The sequence below is a fragment of the Drosophila subobscura genome, chromosome A (assembly GCF_008121235.1).
Source record: "Drosophila subobscura isolate 14011-0131.10 chromosome A, UCBerk_Dsub_1.0, whole genome shotgun sequence".
NCBI classification, from domain to species: Eukaryota; Metazoa; Arthropoda; class Insecta; order Diptera; family Drosophilidae; genus Drosophila; species Drosophila subobscura.
This window is the reverse complement of record NC_048530.1, coordinates 19,946,323-19,965,054: the sequence shown is the minus strand read 5'-3', so window position 1 is coordinate 19,965,054 and position 18,732 is coordinate 19,946,323. Positions and strand designations below refer to the sequence as shown.

Below are 18,732 nucleotides of genomic sequence, written 5' to 3'. Positions count from 1 at the left end.
AAATTAACAAATGTCGCGACAAAACCGCAACGAAAACTACACGCAGGACACACAGGACGTGCCCCACGTGTCGGTGTGGCAATATCCTCCGCTATATTGGCAATCTCCGCAACACATGTACCCCCTCCCACCCCTTGCCCAAATTTACACATAATTAATATTGCAAATATTTCTGCGGTCTAGACTCTGCCACTAATCACAGCACTCCCCCTTCAACTCGTTGCAGAGCCCAGCAATTACACTTGCTCCACATGCAAGACCCGCTACACATCCGCGTGGCGCCTCATCCAGCATGTCCAGCACTCGCACGGCGTGAAGATCTACGTGGAGGCCACTGGTGGCGCCACAGCCACACTCACTGTGGCCACACCCGCCGCCCTCAACAACAGCGCCTTGGCCGCAGCTGCAGCCGCTGCAGCGGCCGCTGCCGCCGTCGCGGCTGGCGTCAGTCCACAGCCCGCTGAGGCGGCGATGAAGCGCAGCAGCCCCGCTGGAGCGGGTGTCGCCTCCGTCTCCATGTCCACCTCCGTCAGTTCCACATCCTCCGCATCGCTGGCCAACACGAGCGGCGGCAGCAACAGCAGCAGCAGCAGCAGCCACGCCAGCGCCAGCGGCAATGTCAGCATCAGCGCCTCGTCCCCCCAGCAGCAGCAGCAGCAGCAGCAACAATTGCAGTTGCAACAGCAGCAGCAGCAGCAGGCGGCGCAGCAGCAACAGCAGCGAGTGCAGCAGCAGCAGCGCGAGAATCTGGCGTCGGCAATGGCCGCCGGAATGCGGCATCATCCGCTGCTGGCACCGCCAGAGGCGATGCATGCCAATCCGTTCCAGCTGCTGCGCATGCCCCTGCCACCGGCGCTGGCCCAGGGCAATGTAGTTCCTAGCGTGGCGCCACTGTTCGGCCATGGCCGCCCCTCGCCCGCCGATCACTATCGCATGGAGCAGCTGGTGAGCGAACAGTTCCGGCATCACGGCTTCAATCTGGCCGCAGCCGCCGCCGCCGCCCAGGCACAGTTCAATGCCAACGGGCAGGTGTCCGCCAATGTTCCTACCGTCGCCAGTGGCGAGCCGCGTCCGCCCTCGAGCTCCAGCAGCGGCAGCCAGCGTGGCTCCGTGCCACCCGCCGCCCTGCCACCGCCGTCGCTCAGCTCCCAGCAGCAGCAGCAACAGCAACAACAGCAGCAGCAGCAGCAGCAACAGGCGGGAGGTGCCACCACGCCTGGTCTGGTGGGAGGAGGAGGAGGAGGAGGAGGAAGTGGCTCCTTGAAGCTGGAACCGCAGCAGATGGATTTTTACTCGCAGCGATTGCGTCAGCTTGCGGGCACAACAAGCCCTGGAGCTGGCAGCATTGTTAACTCGAGCTCGCCGAGTCCTCGACAGAAGCAATCGCCGCACTTTGCGAGCCCATCGCCCTCCCAGATACCCCAGCAGCAGCAGCAGCATCACCACCACCAGCGCCCCCACTCGCTGACACCGCCCGAGAAGAGCGGCGGCGATGCGGGCTCCGAGAACGGCAGCCTGGGCAGCCTGGGCCTCGCGCTGGCCAGCACGCCGCGGTCGGCCAGTACGCCGCCATCGAAGGGCAGCCTCAACCTGGGCCAGGTGGGAGCAGGAGCAGGAGCAGGCGCAGGAGCTGCAGGGGGCGCAGCGGAGCAGGCCAGCTGCTATGCGTGCAGCTACTGCGACAAGAAGTTCCGCTTCGAGAACAATCTGATCATCCACCAGAGGACGCACACGGGCGAGAAGCCGTACAAGTGCACCGCCTGCGACTTCGAGTGCTCGCACATCCAGAAGCTGATGAAGCACATGCGGGTGCATCGCAGTCCTGGCGACGATCAGGATGGCCAGGATGGTCCGGACGACGGCAGCAATGCCGACTCGCTGGAGACGAACGAGGCGGACAACGATGAGGACCCCAATCCGGATGAGTCCGAGGAGGAGATGGGCGACGCCGATGGGGACAATGATCCCGATGGTGACATCGATCCCGATGCGGATGGCGAGGGCGACGACGAGGACGAGGATGAGCTGGATGACTGCGAGGACATGGACTACAAGGCCGAGGATCTCAGCGTGAGCAACCGCATCGACGGCAAGAGCCAGAGCCCCAAGACCACCAGCTCGGGCGCCACCTCCCTGGTCGGCGAGCTGATGGACAAGTTCGGCCTCTCGAACATTGCCCAGTACAGCGAGGCGTACAAGCAGGCGCTGCAGGAGTCTGGCCGCAAGGAGGCTGCCTCCGTGGCAGCTGCCGCCGCCGCAGCAGCCGCCGCGGCCGCCGTCGATAACAACAATCGTGGCGGCAGCTCCGGTCCGGGCTCCGGCTCGGGAGCGGGTGGCGCTGACAAGATGAACGGCCTGCCCGTGGCCGCCCTCCGACTGCGCGACGAGTTCGCCAAGAACTGCAACATGTTCCAGCAGCCGCAGGACGGGCCCGGCCAGGTGCCGCTCTTCAATCCCTTCCCCAATCCCTTCGAGCTGAGCAAGCGCATGAAGATGGACGGCGGCGACTGGTGGGGCATGTCCGCCCTGCACCGCAACGAGGCGCTCTTCGAGAACCTCAAGCTGAAGCCGCTGGGCCTGGGCGGCGCCAATGCGCTCATCCAGGGACCGCTGCTCAAGAAGGAGAGTCGCCAGCGCAACGACACCTGCGAGTTCTGCGGCAAGGTGTTCAAGAACTGCTCCAACCTGACGGTCCACCGACGCAGCCACACGGGCGAGAAGCCATACAAGTGCGAGCTCTGCTCCTACGCCTGTGCCCAGAGCTCGAAGCTTACCCGCCACATGAAGACGCACGGACGCACCGGCAAGGATGTGTATCGATGCCGCTTCTGCGACATGCCCTTCAGCGTCCCCTCCACCCTCGAGAAGCACATGCGCAAGTGTGTGGTGAACCAGGGCAAGGCGGCAGCCGCTGCCAATGCCGTGGCCGCTGCCCAAGCGGCCCAAGCCGCCGCCCAGCAACTCCAAGCCGCTGCCCAGCATGCCCAGGCCGCCCAACAGCAGCAGCAGCACCAACAGTCGCAGCAGCAGCAGCAGTCGCAGCAGCAGCAGATGCCCGTGCAGTCACAGCTGTCGCCCAGCTGCCCCATGGGCGTTGTCGGTTATCCGCCACAGTTCGGCGTCTCCGTTGGGGGCCACAACCTGTCGCTGCCGGGCAGCGTTAGCGGGGACAACGACTCGAATGCATCCTCCAGCCTCACCGCTCATCCCATTTCGCTGAAGGAGGAGGCATGACTTTTTAGCAGCTGGAGCAGCGCGCCACACCCACACCAACACCAGCACCCACACCCACACTCGCATCCTCACCAACACCCTCATTTGCAACAACTGCCACTACATGCGGTACATCCACACCAGCATCCAACGCTCTCGCATTCGCATCCGCATCCGCATCCCCATCCGCAGCTGCCGCTGCAGGGTCCGCTGGTAACGGCACCGCCGCCAACGCTTCACCAACTGGCGAGCAGCAGCAGTCGCAGTCGCATCATGTCGCGCATCTTTTAAAGGTGTCCACAACTGCATGTCCTGTGTATATAGAGTCCTTCCCCATCCCTTGCCCCAAGTTGACATCAAGTTACGGTTAGCAGCAGCAGCAGCAGCAGCCACCACGGATACCCTGCAACTTTTACAAAAAGATTGCCCCCATGCCACCGCACTCCCCGAGAGACACCGCCAGCTGCACTCAGCCAAGCTCCTTGAAGGCGACAACAACAACAACAACAACAACAAAAACAAAAAGGCAACACACACACACACACGACCAGAGGCATTTAATACCAAAGCAATAACCGTTATGTAATATAATTTTAAAGATTCCAATTTTTTTTTTCCAATCCCTAAAAACAAATCGAAACGAAACGAAACGAAAGTGAAATCATAAATACTTACCCTCTAAATATATAGAAATATCTTTTTTTTTACCACCCAATTTTTTTGTGCTTGTAATTTAAAAACTAGATCGATAGTTTATTGTATATTTATATGTATGAATCGCTCACGATGGATAATCGAAAGTTATCGCGGAGGAGAGCGAGAGAGAGGATAATCGCGTAGCCAGTAATCGTGTGGACACACATTTTCCAGTGTATTTTTAGGCCTAAGCTAATGGATTTGTACATGAAAAGCAGAAAGGGTGAGAAACAAAAACCAAAAACCAAGAAAATCCCTGAAAAACCCCACAAAAAAAAGCAAACACAACTACAACTACATTTAAAGAAGGAAAAATTAAAAAAATAAAATAAAAAGGGGGAACACCGGGGATAACCGATAAAAGAAACAAAAAATCAACCACGACAAAAAATTCAGGCTCCCAGCGAGCCGCAAAAATAAGCAAAAATTATACTCTAAAACTTAACTTAATATGAATATTATATAAAATATATAGTATATATATAACTATATATGTATAGAGCAGATCGCATATGCGATATGCGTGTGTGTTTGTGTATGAAACGAATGAAGGATATGTTTTTTTTTTTGTTTATCGATGTACATTTTTTGTAGTAAATCTAGAGCTCCGAAAGGGGCGAGCACTTGTAAAAACTCTTCGACCCTCCACCACTTCTGACACCCGATTGTCGTTTATTCATTTTATTCGATTTTCGTTGAACAGAAGTAGTCTCCCTGCCCCTGCACCCTGCCACCTGCCCCACTAGTTTACTTTATTTTCGATAATTCTTTTTTTGCGCCTAGAAATAAATTCTATTATTAAATGTAATTTAAAGAAAACAAAAAACGAAAAATAATCAAATTTTTTTACATACATAAATAAATATAAATGTAAAACACAAATTTTTTTTAAACAATTTTAGCATAAGAAAAGCATACAAGAAAAATCAAGAGAAACGATAAGGAAACCCCCAAACCCCATAAGAAATTGAGGCGAAATGCAAATTAGAAATGTGAATGTGAATGTGAATGATTGAAAGGCGAACACAAATTTGTACGTAAAACTTCAAGTGAAAGCAAAGAAAAAGAGAAAAACAAAAAGTAAGGAAAGGAAAGCAATTAACGAGAAAATACCGAAGCAACAACAAACAAACAACAACTAGATTTTAGAAGACTGAAGAACTGAGGAACGAAATGAGATGCGTTTTCGTGCTGTAAAAGACAAGGTCAACCGGAACCGGAAAGACACGGACAGAAGAGGGACGGCGACACACACACACACACACACACACACACACACACACACACACACTCAGAGAATACGGACGAGGACGAGAGAGAGATTTTTTTATGAATTGTTTTTTTGCTGTTGATTTTCGTTATTTGATTGAACCAAAAACAAAAAAAGGAAAAGGAAAAGATTGAGATCCAAATTTTGATTAATATTTAATTGATTGTTTTTTAGTAGAAAGAAAATGTTTGTGAGCAAAATTCAAAGGCAACAACAAATGACATTAGTTTAAACACTTTGTTTGTCCCGTAAAACCACCCCATCAGTCCCCTCCCCCAAACACACAGAAAATAAATCCCCCTGCTATTGCAGTGCCAATGGTTGGGAGTCCCAGTCGTGAAGGACAGGACGCCGAAGGCCCTGCAATAACACGGGGATTTGCTGCATTGCAATTCTCAACGAAGTTTACCGTGCACAATTTATGGAATTCGATAACGATGAGATGAGATGAGCTAACTTTAAGGAACCAGGTTTAATGCATTGTGTTTCAGAGACAGCCGACAAGAGTATACCCCGATATACGAGTACACCTATAGATATATAAATAGAACGTATATGAAGCGAAAACTGAATAAAAACAAAAACCCATGAAAAACTATTAAAAAAAACCATACAAATTATGTTTTATTTGAACCACCCCTTTCTATCCCCCTTCCACCGCACAGGAAGCATATGGATCCTTTTTATTTGTACTTTGATTTGATTTCCACACACAGAAAAACGAAACGAAAAGAACCACAGAGAGAAACGAGAAAACACAGAGAGAGAAACGGGATGAAGCTGAAACGGAAACCGATACCGAAACGAAACGAAACATAGGCAGCAAGCAAACTAAAAACTATCATTAAATCTTAGAGAATTAATTGTAGCTATAAAAAAACCAAACAAACATACAAACAAAAAAAAAACTTTATACTAAATAAACAAAACAACCACGTAAGCGACTAAAAATAGAAAAAAAAGAGACGATTAAGAGGAAAGTAAAAAAGAAAAACCCGAGCAACAGCTCGTGGGTTATTGTTGTTGTCAGTTTGGCTGAGCAATAGCAATGGGAAAGCCGAGGAGTCAAATTTATAAACCAAAAATGAAAATCCGATAAAAAAAAAAAAAAAAATATTTTTCAAATGTGTGTAATTTTTTGAACATAACAATAATGGATACGAAATGGAAAAAAACAAAGAACTTTAAGATTTAATAATTACAAAATAGTTGTCTGTGTTACAAAAATACGAAAAAAACAAAAACAGAAAAAAAACCAAAAATACAATTGCAAAAACTGTAAGCGAGATGTGTGTTTTTTATTTTTCTTAGTTTTCCAGGTGAGGTGCCATAAACTTTATAGCAAGATACCCTAAAAGTAGGCAGCAGCAGAACTCAGCAGCAGAGATCGTTCGCGATCGACCGAAAACGGTTGCATACCCTGGGGAAGCAACCACCAGATGTCGCTGTCAACAAACGCAAACACTCATGCATGCACACATACATACATACATATGTACTTCCGTTCGTTTGCTCTCTGAACGCACACGCACACACATGCTGGTGTCCGCCTCACAGCCCTCAAAGCGATAGAGAGAAAGTTGAGTGACCCAATCTTGACGCCATTGGCCACAGTCTGTCCCCCACTGACCCACGCCGGCCACACTCGACCAGCGCCACTGACCAATCCCCACGCCGCTGGCCGCCCCAACACAGTTCTCATGTGTGCGGAAACTTCAATTGGCATCCATAGTCGTACGTATGTACGATTGCGAGCAGAATTGAAACGAACCTCACACATGCTGCGCCGACAGCGCTGCCAACGACAGCGGCAGACAGAGCAAAGACCAAGCCGAGACACCAACACACCCTCCCACCCACAAGCCCAGTGGGCAGTGCGAACCTGCTGAAACATACCGACAGTGGTTCGCTGTCGAGCATGTTCGACTGCCTCGCCACCAGGCGGGTGGTTGCAAACGGACATCGAGCCAAGCAGCCAACTGCTCGCATGAGGAATGCCTGCTGGCAGGAGGGGGTAGTTGACCAAAAGGTGGTGTGGGTTGGTCCACATGGATATGTGTGTGTGGGGGGGGTCTGCAAATAATAGCTTCCACACACACGATACTCTAGCATGGAGCAAGGGTATGCTATACCCCTGCAAGCTCATGTAACAGGCATCACATACCCTCGAAAATCTGCAGAATGCAACAATTTCGACGTTGTTATCTGTATAAACAACTTGATTTAGAAGGATACCCAACATGGAACACAAGGAAAATGGAAATTGAACTAACTTTTTACAGTAAAAACTGCCATCGAATGATATACAGTCTATGTGAGCCAAAAGTACTGTGGGGTAAGAGACTGCAGCAAGTTTCGTTTCAAAAAGGGAATACGAATTGGTCTGTCTGTTGTAAAAGAGGGAAGCATTCTATTGGTAGAGAGGATGCTGAAATATTCTGCTGAACATGTATGCTGTATGCTGTCTATTACTGCATTAAAAATACTTTCAAAACAGATGTAAGTATGCACAAAATACAGCAAGAGTGAACAATACAAGAGAATATCTCAAAGAATATTTGTTGCAGTTGTTACTTTTCAAACGTAGTCCAAATAAATTACTTTTAATACTAAGCATGCTCATTTATTGTTCTTACAAAGACATTTCAAGAATACTTTTTCCCTGATTCTTTCAACGCGTTAGTCAGCTGTGTACATCTGCACACATTTTACACTGTGCATGTTGCTATCTTATATTTATTTACTAGAATTCATATTCTGTATAAATACAAATATGTTTAAATGTTATACGTACCAAAGTGTAACAAAAAGGTGCATTAACTCCTCAATTTAGTTCTATGATTTCATACTTTTAGTTGATTCCCAAAGTAGGTTAAGTACTAGACAATAAGGATCCGTGGAAAATACAAACTTTTAATTTTCTTTCGTTTAAACCCAACACCCAAAATCCATTTATACCGTTAGAGAAATAATTTCTCTTGCATTTTTGCTGCTGTTTTTAAAAGATTCTATGTAAAAATGTGTCATATATTAATTAAATTATCGTGTATCGGAACATAGAGTGGCAGTAAATAATTAATAATTTGGGACACTTTTTCGGAGCAACTTCTTGTGGGAAATTCTAAATTGAAGTCGATAATTAACTTAACTTTCCTTTCGTTACCTCTACTCGCAGACTTGTATCATTGTCTTATGGGATATCTACCACGGCGCAGTGTTGAGCAGAGTATTGAATGTATTGGCCCCTGGCAGAGTGTTGTGTAGCGACTGAAGGTGGGCAATTAATAACAGTTCCTTTGCCAAATGCGGACACGGACCCCACTTGGTGCGCATTATTCATTCTCCATTTGCATGGGCCCGGCGTCAGACCTTAAACCTCATCCCCAAACAAGGAGTGCGATTCGGTCTGTGGCTTTCTCTTGCCAGCTGGAGGTTCGTGGGGGCTGTGTGGAGGAGGCTGCTGGCTGCTGGCTCTTGGCCTGATGCCTGGTTGGAGGATGTGTGAAGGCGATGGGCGACATTTGTTCCTGCAACGACTAATTCAAGTACGTGTGTGAGTGTGATATATAACGGGTAACGCACACATGCGTCCCGTGTGTGTGAGTGTGTGTGTGTGGCCGCATGCCGTAAGGGTGAAACTTTTACTGTTAGCTCGCAGAGATTCTTTTCTGATGATAAATTAATTTATTATGTTCGAATTGAAGCACTCCTGCAGCCAGCACAGCCAGCCGAGCCAGCCCAGCCACCAATGTGAATGCGAGCGAGCGAGCGGATGTAGCCAGCCATGTACGAGTGCGAGGATATCTTCTGCCCAGAACCGGAGTCTGGGTATCCGGACCCACAGGACGCACAGGACGTACAGCTCTTTCTCTTTTTCTCTTTACCGTTTGCCTGTGTGTGTTTGCTTCCTTGCAACTCGTTTCAACCCCATCGAGTGTGCACAATTACAAAAACAACTACAGAAATAATGAACAACACCATCTGACCACTTGAATAATTCCAAAGTGGCGGGCGGGGCGGGTGATGTTTTAATTGAAACCCTTGCCGGAGCGGGGGAAATGGCGGCGTCTGTGTGCGACCACTGCCACTGGCACTGGCATGGACACCCACCCGGGGACCGACAATAAGCGTACAGTTGAACAAACATGGCGGCGGCGGTATCGTCTTGGTCTTCATCATCATCCACCGGGAGAAGAAATACTACGAGTGAATGCCCCGTTGCTCTGAGCTTACCCGAGGAGATCCTCTGAGGAGATCCTATGCCCGAGAGCTTCAGCTCTAACGAGCACGCAAGTACTCAAAAAAAAAACAAACAAACAAAAACGAATACAACATTTCACGCTTCCCTCGCATTGTTTTCATCATTTACTCTCCATTTTTTTGCTCGTTTTTTAAACAAAACAATAAAAACAGTCTCAGAGACAAGTCTTCGTCTACGGCTACAAGTCTCGTCTTCAACTCTCACTCTGACTCTGACTCTGACTCTGACTTTGGCTTCCCAATGCCATTGGAAAGATACCGCAAAGTTCTGCACAGACGCGAATGAGGAATCTTGGTTAGGCGGTGCCTCGAGTGGGGGGAATGGGCAACGTGGGTGTCTAACCCGGAAAGCAAAGAAAGTCAAAGAACAAATGTCTACGGCTCCAAAGGCAGAGCACATTCATATTCGCCAGTAATTGAAATGAAAATTGCGAACCATCGGATGCCCTGTAAGTAATTCGAGAATGCAACTTGGAGGAGTTTTAGACATTTTATTTATTAAAAGTAAATCAGCGAAGAGTTTTTGATTGAATCTCTACACTTTCTATGATTGCTGAACGAATAGATCATTCCTTATGGCTGTAGATTGCTAAAATATGATTTGAAGTAGTCAAAAACCTGCAAGAGGAATCGCTGCACAGATATGCATAGGACAAGTAAGGAATTTTTGTATTATGACAGATTATGCCCCGACTGTTTCTGTCACGTATCGCAAGGAAGAACCGATACGCCCTTGACCTACGCATTGGCTCGAGTGCAGGGTATGAACAAACCGTAAAGGATGCACGCGCATTGCCACCACAAGCAAAAGGCAACCAAAAACCAAAATGAGAGGCGAGAGCGAGAGCGAGAAGGGAAGCGGCGGCGGCAACCCGGATCCAAGCCCAAGCCCGGACTCAGACGCGGACTGAGGCCTGGTCCTGGTCCTGGCTCTAACTACGGCCACTGTTCGGGCAATGGGCAATGGGCCCTGGCCACCCCTCATTCCACATGAGGCCACGTAATAGCTCCACCAAAACATGCAGGACACAGACACAGGCACAGCCACACACATGGCCATTATGTACAACTGTACATATGTGCACATGCATGGGATGTGTGTGTGTGTGTGTGTGTGTGTGTGTGTGCGTGTCCTGATGCTGGATATCGTGCTCTAGAGACCAAATGGAAACTTAAGCCTTTCTTTTGTGCCAGCTAAGGACTCTCATACTGTCCATGAACCTTTGTGGCGTTATAAAGAGCGAATGAGTGGAGCTGTGGCGAGGGAGGAACAGCGTGCAAGCGGGATAGCGGGCAGGGGGGAGGGGTGGGGAGCAGGAAGACCGAGCGAGTGAGAGAGCGGATGGTCGAGGTCCCTTTCAATGCATCCTTTTCGGTGCGAGCAAAATTTTGTCTTGCTGTCTGTGTGTCTGCCTGGCTGTGTGTGTGTGGGTGTGTGGGTGTGTGGGGGGGAGTGCAAGTGCACTCTCTGTCCTCCCATTGTCTTTGCCCCGCTCACACATGCACACAGGACACACATGCAGGACACAGCAGGCAGGACACATGGCACGCTCGTTCGCGCACTCGCTGGTTCGTTAATAAGAGCCCCAAAGCGGAGCTGCTCCCAGGCGCTACCCGGGCAATGCCCAAAGCAAGGACCTGCCCCAGGGCATCCTCCTCCCCACTGCCACTACCCAGCCACTAGCGGCAGTGGCTAACTTTGCATCACTGTCCACACACACGCACACACACACAGAGAGAGTGTAAAGAGTGGAAGAGAGAGAGAGAGAGAGGGAGAGCGAGCAAGGTGGAGTTGCAAAAAAGAGAAATAATGAATAAAAGAATCATTAAGCCAGTGGAATGTGTGTGTGTGTGTGTGTGTGTGGGGATTTTCCTGTGTGAATGTCTAGCTCTGCTCCCTCGAACCCCTTTTTGTCACGCCAGCATCGGCAAACCTGGCCAGTGGAGAGTGCAACTTTTCGCCCCTCTGCCCACGCCACACTCCATGGCACGGCACTCCAGCTCCAGCTCCAGCTCCAGCATCCATCTCCCCCCTGCCCGCTCTGTTCACTTGCTGCATGGCTGACATTCAATGACTTCTCTAACTTTTCACTCGGTTGTTTGCATTCTTTTTCAGCCCCCAAACCCCCAACCACCCCGCAACACCCAACTCCCCGTGCCTCTTTGAAGCCCCTCCCCGCCCTTTTATAGGTGTGTTGCTGTTGTTCTTTGGAGTTTTCCAACAAAACGCGAATGCGAATGCAATCCCGGAGTTGGCTTTGCCATTGTCCCTCCCATCGCTGCTGCTGCTGCATCGCTTCGCTTATTTGGAAAATCCATTTGTCCACCTGCCGTCAAAGGAGTGTGGGAGAGACACACACCGCGGCAGAGCTTTGCCGCCTGCTGGACTCTTGGATTGTTGCCTTCACTGTTGCTGCTGCTGCTGCTGCTGCTGCTGCTGGTTGCACTTTGTTGCACGAATACTTTTTCAGATTGAAGGAGATACTCAGAGAAACAGAAAAGATACCGAAACAAAACTTAAACTAAATCCCCCAAAGAGATAACATTTGAGGGAATTAAGAAAAGGAACAACAACACAAAAAAAAGGGTTGTCAACGGCCACAGCAATTGTCGCGGGCCTTAATTAAAGTCTAATTGCGAAATGAGTGTTGAATTTTGGACAGAATTTACTTGGATGGTTCGTGCCTATGGCACTAACTTTGCCGGCAGCACATGTTACAATTTTTATGGATTTGAGCTGCGATTTTCATTGTGGCACGTACGGGTATGGGTCTCACCTGAGAACTCATTAGCCAACCCCCCCCCAGCCCTTCGAGCACTTGAACACTAATTAAATTCCACACTCGACTTACCCCCTGGGATGGGCATGGAAATGTGAATGTGAATGGGAGTTGGGCGTTGAGCGTTGGGATGCTGTGGCCTGCCCCTGAAATGAAAGGGTCAACGAGCCGAAAGCCAACAAAAGTTCCCCTTCAAAATGATGTTAAAAAAGAGATCCTGTTTTTTGTCCCATTTTGGGTGGGGAGATTGTGCAGCATCCGAGATCAGTGGGGTTAATTGGCTTGATCTGTGACCCCAAACACTGATCCCGACACCCCGTTACCCCGTCACCCCGCTATCCACTGATGCTGGACAATTGCCACCAAATTGCACCAAAAAAACAGCATCAAAAATCTGCTAAATTCCACAGCAAAAGCACAGAGCAACCCCTGTTGCCTGGACCACGATACAGGACACAGGACACAGGACACAGAACTCACAGCAAGCAGGAGACAGGACCTGCGGGACCTACATGGACCGGTTGGCCGGGTCTGGCTGCCTGGCTGCGGTTGGATGCCTTTTTGCTAATGTCGCACTATTTATTAGCCTTAGGATTAATAAATTTTATTTGGTCACCGTCTTAATGAAATCAGCAACGCAAACGGGCAACTGGGTTCAGGGTTCAAGCGGGGGATTGTCGGGAAACCATTTCAATCTGCTTCGTTTTCGGTTCGGTTCAGTTTTTGGGTTTTGGGTTTTTTGGCTGCCCAGGGGGCATGCCCCATGTGTCTCTGGCCTGCCTGGTGTTTGTTTGTATGCCCCACGCAATCGCACTGCCAGAAGATATTGTATCTTCACACACACACACACACACAGCACACAAGCACAACCCCCGCACACACACGGAGATTGGGGCAGCAGCTCTGAAGTTGCCAATTTGCCTTTCTGAATTTACGCATAGCTAAAAGTATCCTTTCGGTAACCACAAATATTTACCCGGCTCAAGGCTCAGGTCCTGCGGTCGCCTTCCCCACGAAAACCAGCAACGCCGCTGCTCCAGCCACTTGGATGTGGATGTGAATGTGGATGCGGATATGGATGTGGATGTGGAGATGTCCTGTCCTGTCCTGTCCTGTCCTGCCCAGCTCTGTCCTCTCGTTTCGTTTACTACCCTTTGGCAGCCAGCGCTACTTGCCCCGAAGGCTCTCCTGTCTACGGCTGTCGACTGCCGCCTGCTGCCGGCTGCCCTCTGGCCTCCGTTGCTGGTAATTTCCAAAATCTGTCGGACCATCATTTTCAATCTATCCCCAGTCCCAGCCGCAGCCATGGCCAGACCCCGCCCACACCAAAAGGAACGCCTTGCCGCCCAGCCCGTCCCTCGACCAGGAACTTATTTTTCCATCAACCATTTGCCGCACTAGCCGACTTGGAACAATGCTCATATTTACACATATTCCCCCCGCCCCACCCCCAGTCTGTGTGTGTGTGTGTGTGTGTGTGTGTGGCAGGGACTTTTGAAATGAGATTAAAAACGGTAAATTCCTGGCTGTGGGGCATCCTTGCCGGCTTGCCTTTGCCACTTGCCACTTCGGCTAAGAGTAATGAATGCGGTTTCTGCCCAAGTCAAATTTTAGAAAGTGTTTTATTTGACTAGGTTGGCAATGCGCCCCTTGGCACAAACACACACAAACACACCCACACACATATGCATATTTTTACATAGAAGCTTATGTGTGTATGTGTGTACGCAGAAGGTTTGAGGTTTGAGGAGAGGCTTTGAATATTTTCCGAAAAGTTGCAAAAATCAACAAACAACTCACAGACGAGTCAAAGCGGCACAGGGGGGAAACCAGAAACCAGCGAAATTTTAAGCATTGATGTATGCTGCTGATGTACCACTGATGTAAATGCCATGAAGATTCAATAAGAAATATTTGTGGTCACAAAACTGAAAGAAAAGGGCAAGCAAAAAGGCAAAATAGACTTCGATGCGAGTGCTTAATTTTTTGTACAATAATGTAGAAGTTCGCAGGATGTACGCTTCATGTATGTACTAACAGAAGGCCCCCTACTTAAACTAAGTGAAAACGAAGACTCAAATGCAGCCTCAAAACGATGAAGCAATTGGCCAAAGAATTCCCATTCGATTAAACTGTAAAGCAGTCCAAATAGAAACAGAATCCTCTAATGATGGAAACTTAATTGCATGTCTTGTTACGGTCCATTTTTCACACCAAATATCGCCCATATTCCGACGCAATAATGAAATAAAAGTACAAAGTATAAATATGTACAAATACCGCCCCTTAATAGTAAAAATTGTAAAATACAAAACTGATCGCGGATCGCAGAACGCACGGCCCATGGCGGAGCAGAGTTCATGGCGTTATCGAAATGTTTATCGGGATGCGGTGGCATAATCGAAAACATTGAAACATTTTGTAGGCATTTATGCAGCTCATTTTGATTTACGACTCACTCAAATGGGTTGGCCCCGGCTTAGAGGCTCCGACAACGAGCACGTACATGCCACAAGCTGCTTGCTACATTCTGCTGCTCGCTGCTGTCTGCTGCTGGCTGCCTCCTGTTTCAGGACTCTGTTTAGGCTACGGCAAGGTCACGAGTGGTAACCTTTAATCTTCGCGTGCGTGCCTGTGCCTGTGCCTCTGCCTGTGCCTCTGCATGGGCCTCTGGTCTCTATCATGGCATGGCCATGGCTGGTTCCTGTTTCCCTGCGTATTCCCATTCCGACTCTCTTTATGCCCATTCTGGCAGCTGAAGACGGAAGGCGATCGAAACGTGAAATGTTTTAAAACAATCACCGCTTTGCCTGGTTTCCTGGTCGTGTTCTGGCTCTGATCCTTGCTTTTGGGCCTGGTCCGCCATGACAGCCGCTCCCTTCCTGCCAGTCACAGGGCCCGTCCCCGTCCCCGTTCCCGTCCCCGTCCCACTCGAGAGTCCCTGGAGAAACAAGTTTGCTGCGAGGGTTGCAAAGGCGACAAACGGAAAAAGCATCAAATGTCCTGAATTTAAAGCTGAAGCTCAACAAATTACCAAAGGCCAACATTCTGGATGACCGGCCAGCCGACCAACGGCCAGCCCACGACATCCCCCTGGCATCCACCATCCCCGGATCGGTCGGATGGCATTACCCTGCCCGCTTCCTTGGCCCATTGTGTGTAAATATTTTGAGGCACGCGTGTGTTCCTTGCTCTCATTATAAAGTTGAGGCACCAACCCCCATCGCAACTGCGATTCCAATTGCACAAAGCGAAACATTTTCCACTGTCCAAATGATATTGGAATACCATTTGTGTACCTTGAGATAGAGCAGCAGCCATCGCCAGTGCCACATTTATTTGGAAGCTTTCAACGAGTATTCCCCAAACGCAATGCTCACAAAATCTAACCCAACTAAGAGTAGTAATCCAATGATTATCTTATGGCTTCCATTAGAAGGTTAGGTTAGGTTAGGTTGAGGCGGTTTTCGGGATTGACATAATCTTTAGCGAATATTGCAATGGAGCTTGGGGGTGCTGTCCTACATTCAGTCCCTGATCTCGCACCCCAAGTTCTACATAACAGAGAAGGCGATCTGGTTCCTCTCGAACATAGGCCGCAGCAACGAGGCACAAGTCCAGGCCATCATCGATGCGGGACTCATGCCACAGATCATTCAGAAAATAAACAGCAACTCCTTTAAGATGCAAAAGTTTGCCTCCATATGCCGTATGTAATTGAATAAATATATTCCGTAGCAAGAAGAGCTCTAAAGCCTTTCCGACTGTCTATGGTGATGAATATGCTCGTATTTTAATCCACACATTCTCTTTACATATTTATAAAGTTAGGCTACCAACCTTAGAAGCCAATCAATTATTTTGCTAGCAGTAGCTCTCGCTTTTATAATCTTTGTTTTTATTAATTTTAAACCATTCCTCTCCCAGCTAATGAGTTCAATTCAATATTCGATTTATTAATACTTACTGCTTACTGTTAATGCTGATAGTTTATGAGTCAAAATTTGATTGAATTTTAAGATAAACTATTGGGAATAATCACAACAGCCGCTCTCAGCCGCTGCCTGGGAGAAGGCCCATCAAATATCGTAAAAATCCTTCAGGATTCGAGGCAATTAATTCACTTGAAATATATTCCGTAAGAAGCTTGAGTGATACAGTTCTCAGGGATCCAGAGAGACAGACTCTAAGTAGATCAGTCCAATCGGAACAATTGCTGCCGGTAAGCCCTCAAATTGGATGCGTACAATACATCCCAAATTAGCTAAGTCCATGGCTAATTATTGGTAATCCCAGTGCCAACGGACATCTTGAAAGTCATTCAACAATCGCCGTTCAGCTTCGTGGGTGAAAGCCCACAGTGTACAGTGCTTGAGCAAAGAGTAAGGGAGAAAGCAACACTGGGACAAGAACAGAGGCAGGCACAATGGCGGCATCGGGTGGATTTACGGCTCGATGGACCGCACTTTGTGTGTCTATGTGTCCATGTGTCCGCCTGTGGAATAGCCGGTGGTGTTTACTTGCCGCCAGCAATAACCCTTTTGCAGGACGACTCACACACACACACACGCACGCACACATCGAGAGTGTGAGCGTGCTAGAGAGAGAAAGAAAAGCCGTTGCCTTTGTGTTGGTCACCCACTCAGTGCGCCTGCCTGTCCGCCATCATCAGGAGCAGAGCAGAGCACGACAATCCAAATCCACCCAGACCCAGGACCCAGGACCCAGACCCACACTCATTAAAAGATTCTGACCATTTGAAAGCGAATTTAACCTTTCGTTTTCCCCAGCAGCCATCCTGTGGCCATGCATGGCTGTGTCTCTGTCTCTCCACGCAAAAAGGATGTGTGTCCGTGTGCGACACTCGTGTGTCGTGTGTGTCCTGGGTGTGTGTGTGTGCGAAGGGTGGGGGCCTCGACTTTGTCGTCCCGCGCCTGTTCGTGTCTTTGTGCGAGTCCTTGCTGTGTGTGTTTTTTGCCTTCTAATTGTCACTTGATGGCACTCACGGCATGCATGTGTGTGTCCTGTGTCTGCCTTTATCTCTGTGTGTGTGTGTGCATTGGGTGTAAATTAATTTGAGACGACTTGAAAAATATTTAAATAACAACTCCAAGGCGGCGGAAGTGTGCATGTGTGGGGATGAGGACGGGGATTGGGTTGGAAAAAGTATTCCAAACAAATCACAAACAGATATTCAGCAATTCATTGTTTTAGGTCTAGACAACATTTGCCATTTCCTCACACTCCACACTCCACACTCCACACACACACACCCCACACACACATCACACATCACTTTGATGCCCAGCTCAAGGATATTCAAATATCATGAATGCTGGGCATGATTTCAGGTTTCATTCCCATCGATATGGCATACCCAGAAGCAGGGGAATTCTTTGCGCCACCCCACAAAAATAGGCTATGGAATTTTTGTTGAAACAAGGATATCACATTCAAGAATGAAAGTAGATTCGTTATCCTTCCCTATACTACTCTGACTACTCAGATATCCCCACAAAAGGCTCTGCTCCAAGTACTTTACAATTTTTCATCTGGGTTTCAATTTCAATTAAATGCCTGCCCCCAGCCTACCCATCGATTAGCAAACACCAAACTAGCTGTTGGGTTTTTTTGTTGTTGTTGCAACTCTTCAGAATGTAAATTTGAATTGACGAATTAAGTGCAGATGTTGCACAAACGATCGTGTGGCAGGCGCTGTAACATAATCCGATTATGTAAATGCTCACAGCAAATGAAACTCTACCTAAAATGTCAGATCTATTGGCTGCTCTCTCGCTGCAACCCCCTAGATGCGTCACTCTATAGTCATCTCTGTCTGGCATTATCTGGAACGGCTTCAAGGATCGCCGAGCCACCCTTAGCTCTGGCGGGACTCTGTGCGATTGGCTAAGCGGCATTTCGATCGAATAGGGGAGTTGACTGCCGCATGACCCCTGGCAACGTGGACTGGCGGTAATATTCGGGACGCGACTGTCAAAACGGATCGCTGATCGTTGCGCGATCGGCAGGAGAGTTGAGAAACAACCTCAGTTGTGGAAATTCGTTTGCGCGGTGAGGGTTGCGTTTGCGTTTGCGTTTCGAAAGCATATCTCAAGCCAAGAAAAATCGGAGAAAGTACGAGTGTGTGTCGGGCATGTGTCCGTGCAACCCCCCAAGATCTTCCCCCACTCCCATTCAGCTGGTCATCTGGCCATCGACTTCACCCCTAATCGAATTGAACTTTGTCTCAGCGCTAATCAAGATGACCAGGAGTACGTGATCTTGCAACATCTGACCCAAAGAGCAGAATCAAGACGGGCATCAACCCCTCAAGATGGGCAAACGGGTTCCGCGAGGGTCCTTGAGACACACTCTCCGACCTGACCTGGCCATTGGTCAGTGGCAACGCACTTTCGACTCGTCTGGACAGAAGGCCAAATGGCAAAACCCCAATTAGGCTTTTCATTAGCGGCGGAAAAGTCGGCGACGGAAAATGCAAATGATTGATCACTT

The 18,732-nt window shown here is 48.8% G+C and overlaps 1 protein-coding gene across 4 annotated transcripts in view; it reads left to right on the top strand.

Moving 5' to 3' along the window:
- The window catches only part of LOC117893471 (B-cell lymphoma/leukemia 11A), a 47,172-nt gene extending 43,427 nt beyond the window's left edge, over positions 1 to 3,745 (top strand). For 3 of the 4 annotated variants that reach the window (XM_034800116.1, XM_034800097.1, XM_034800106.1), the window contains one exon: positions 227 to 3,745. In XM_034800116.1, coding sequence (XP_034656007.1) covers positions 227 to 3,234 — 3,008 coding nt within the window. In that variant the 3' untranslated portion in view covers positions 3,235 to 3,745. The remainder of the gene's footprint in view (positions 1 to 226) is intronic. The other variant, XM_034800123.1, reaches the window with a different exon arrangement.
- The last annotated feature ends 14,987 nt before the right edge of the window (positions 3,746 to 18,732 follow it).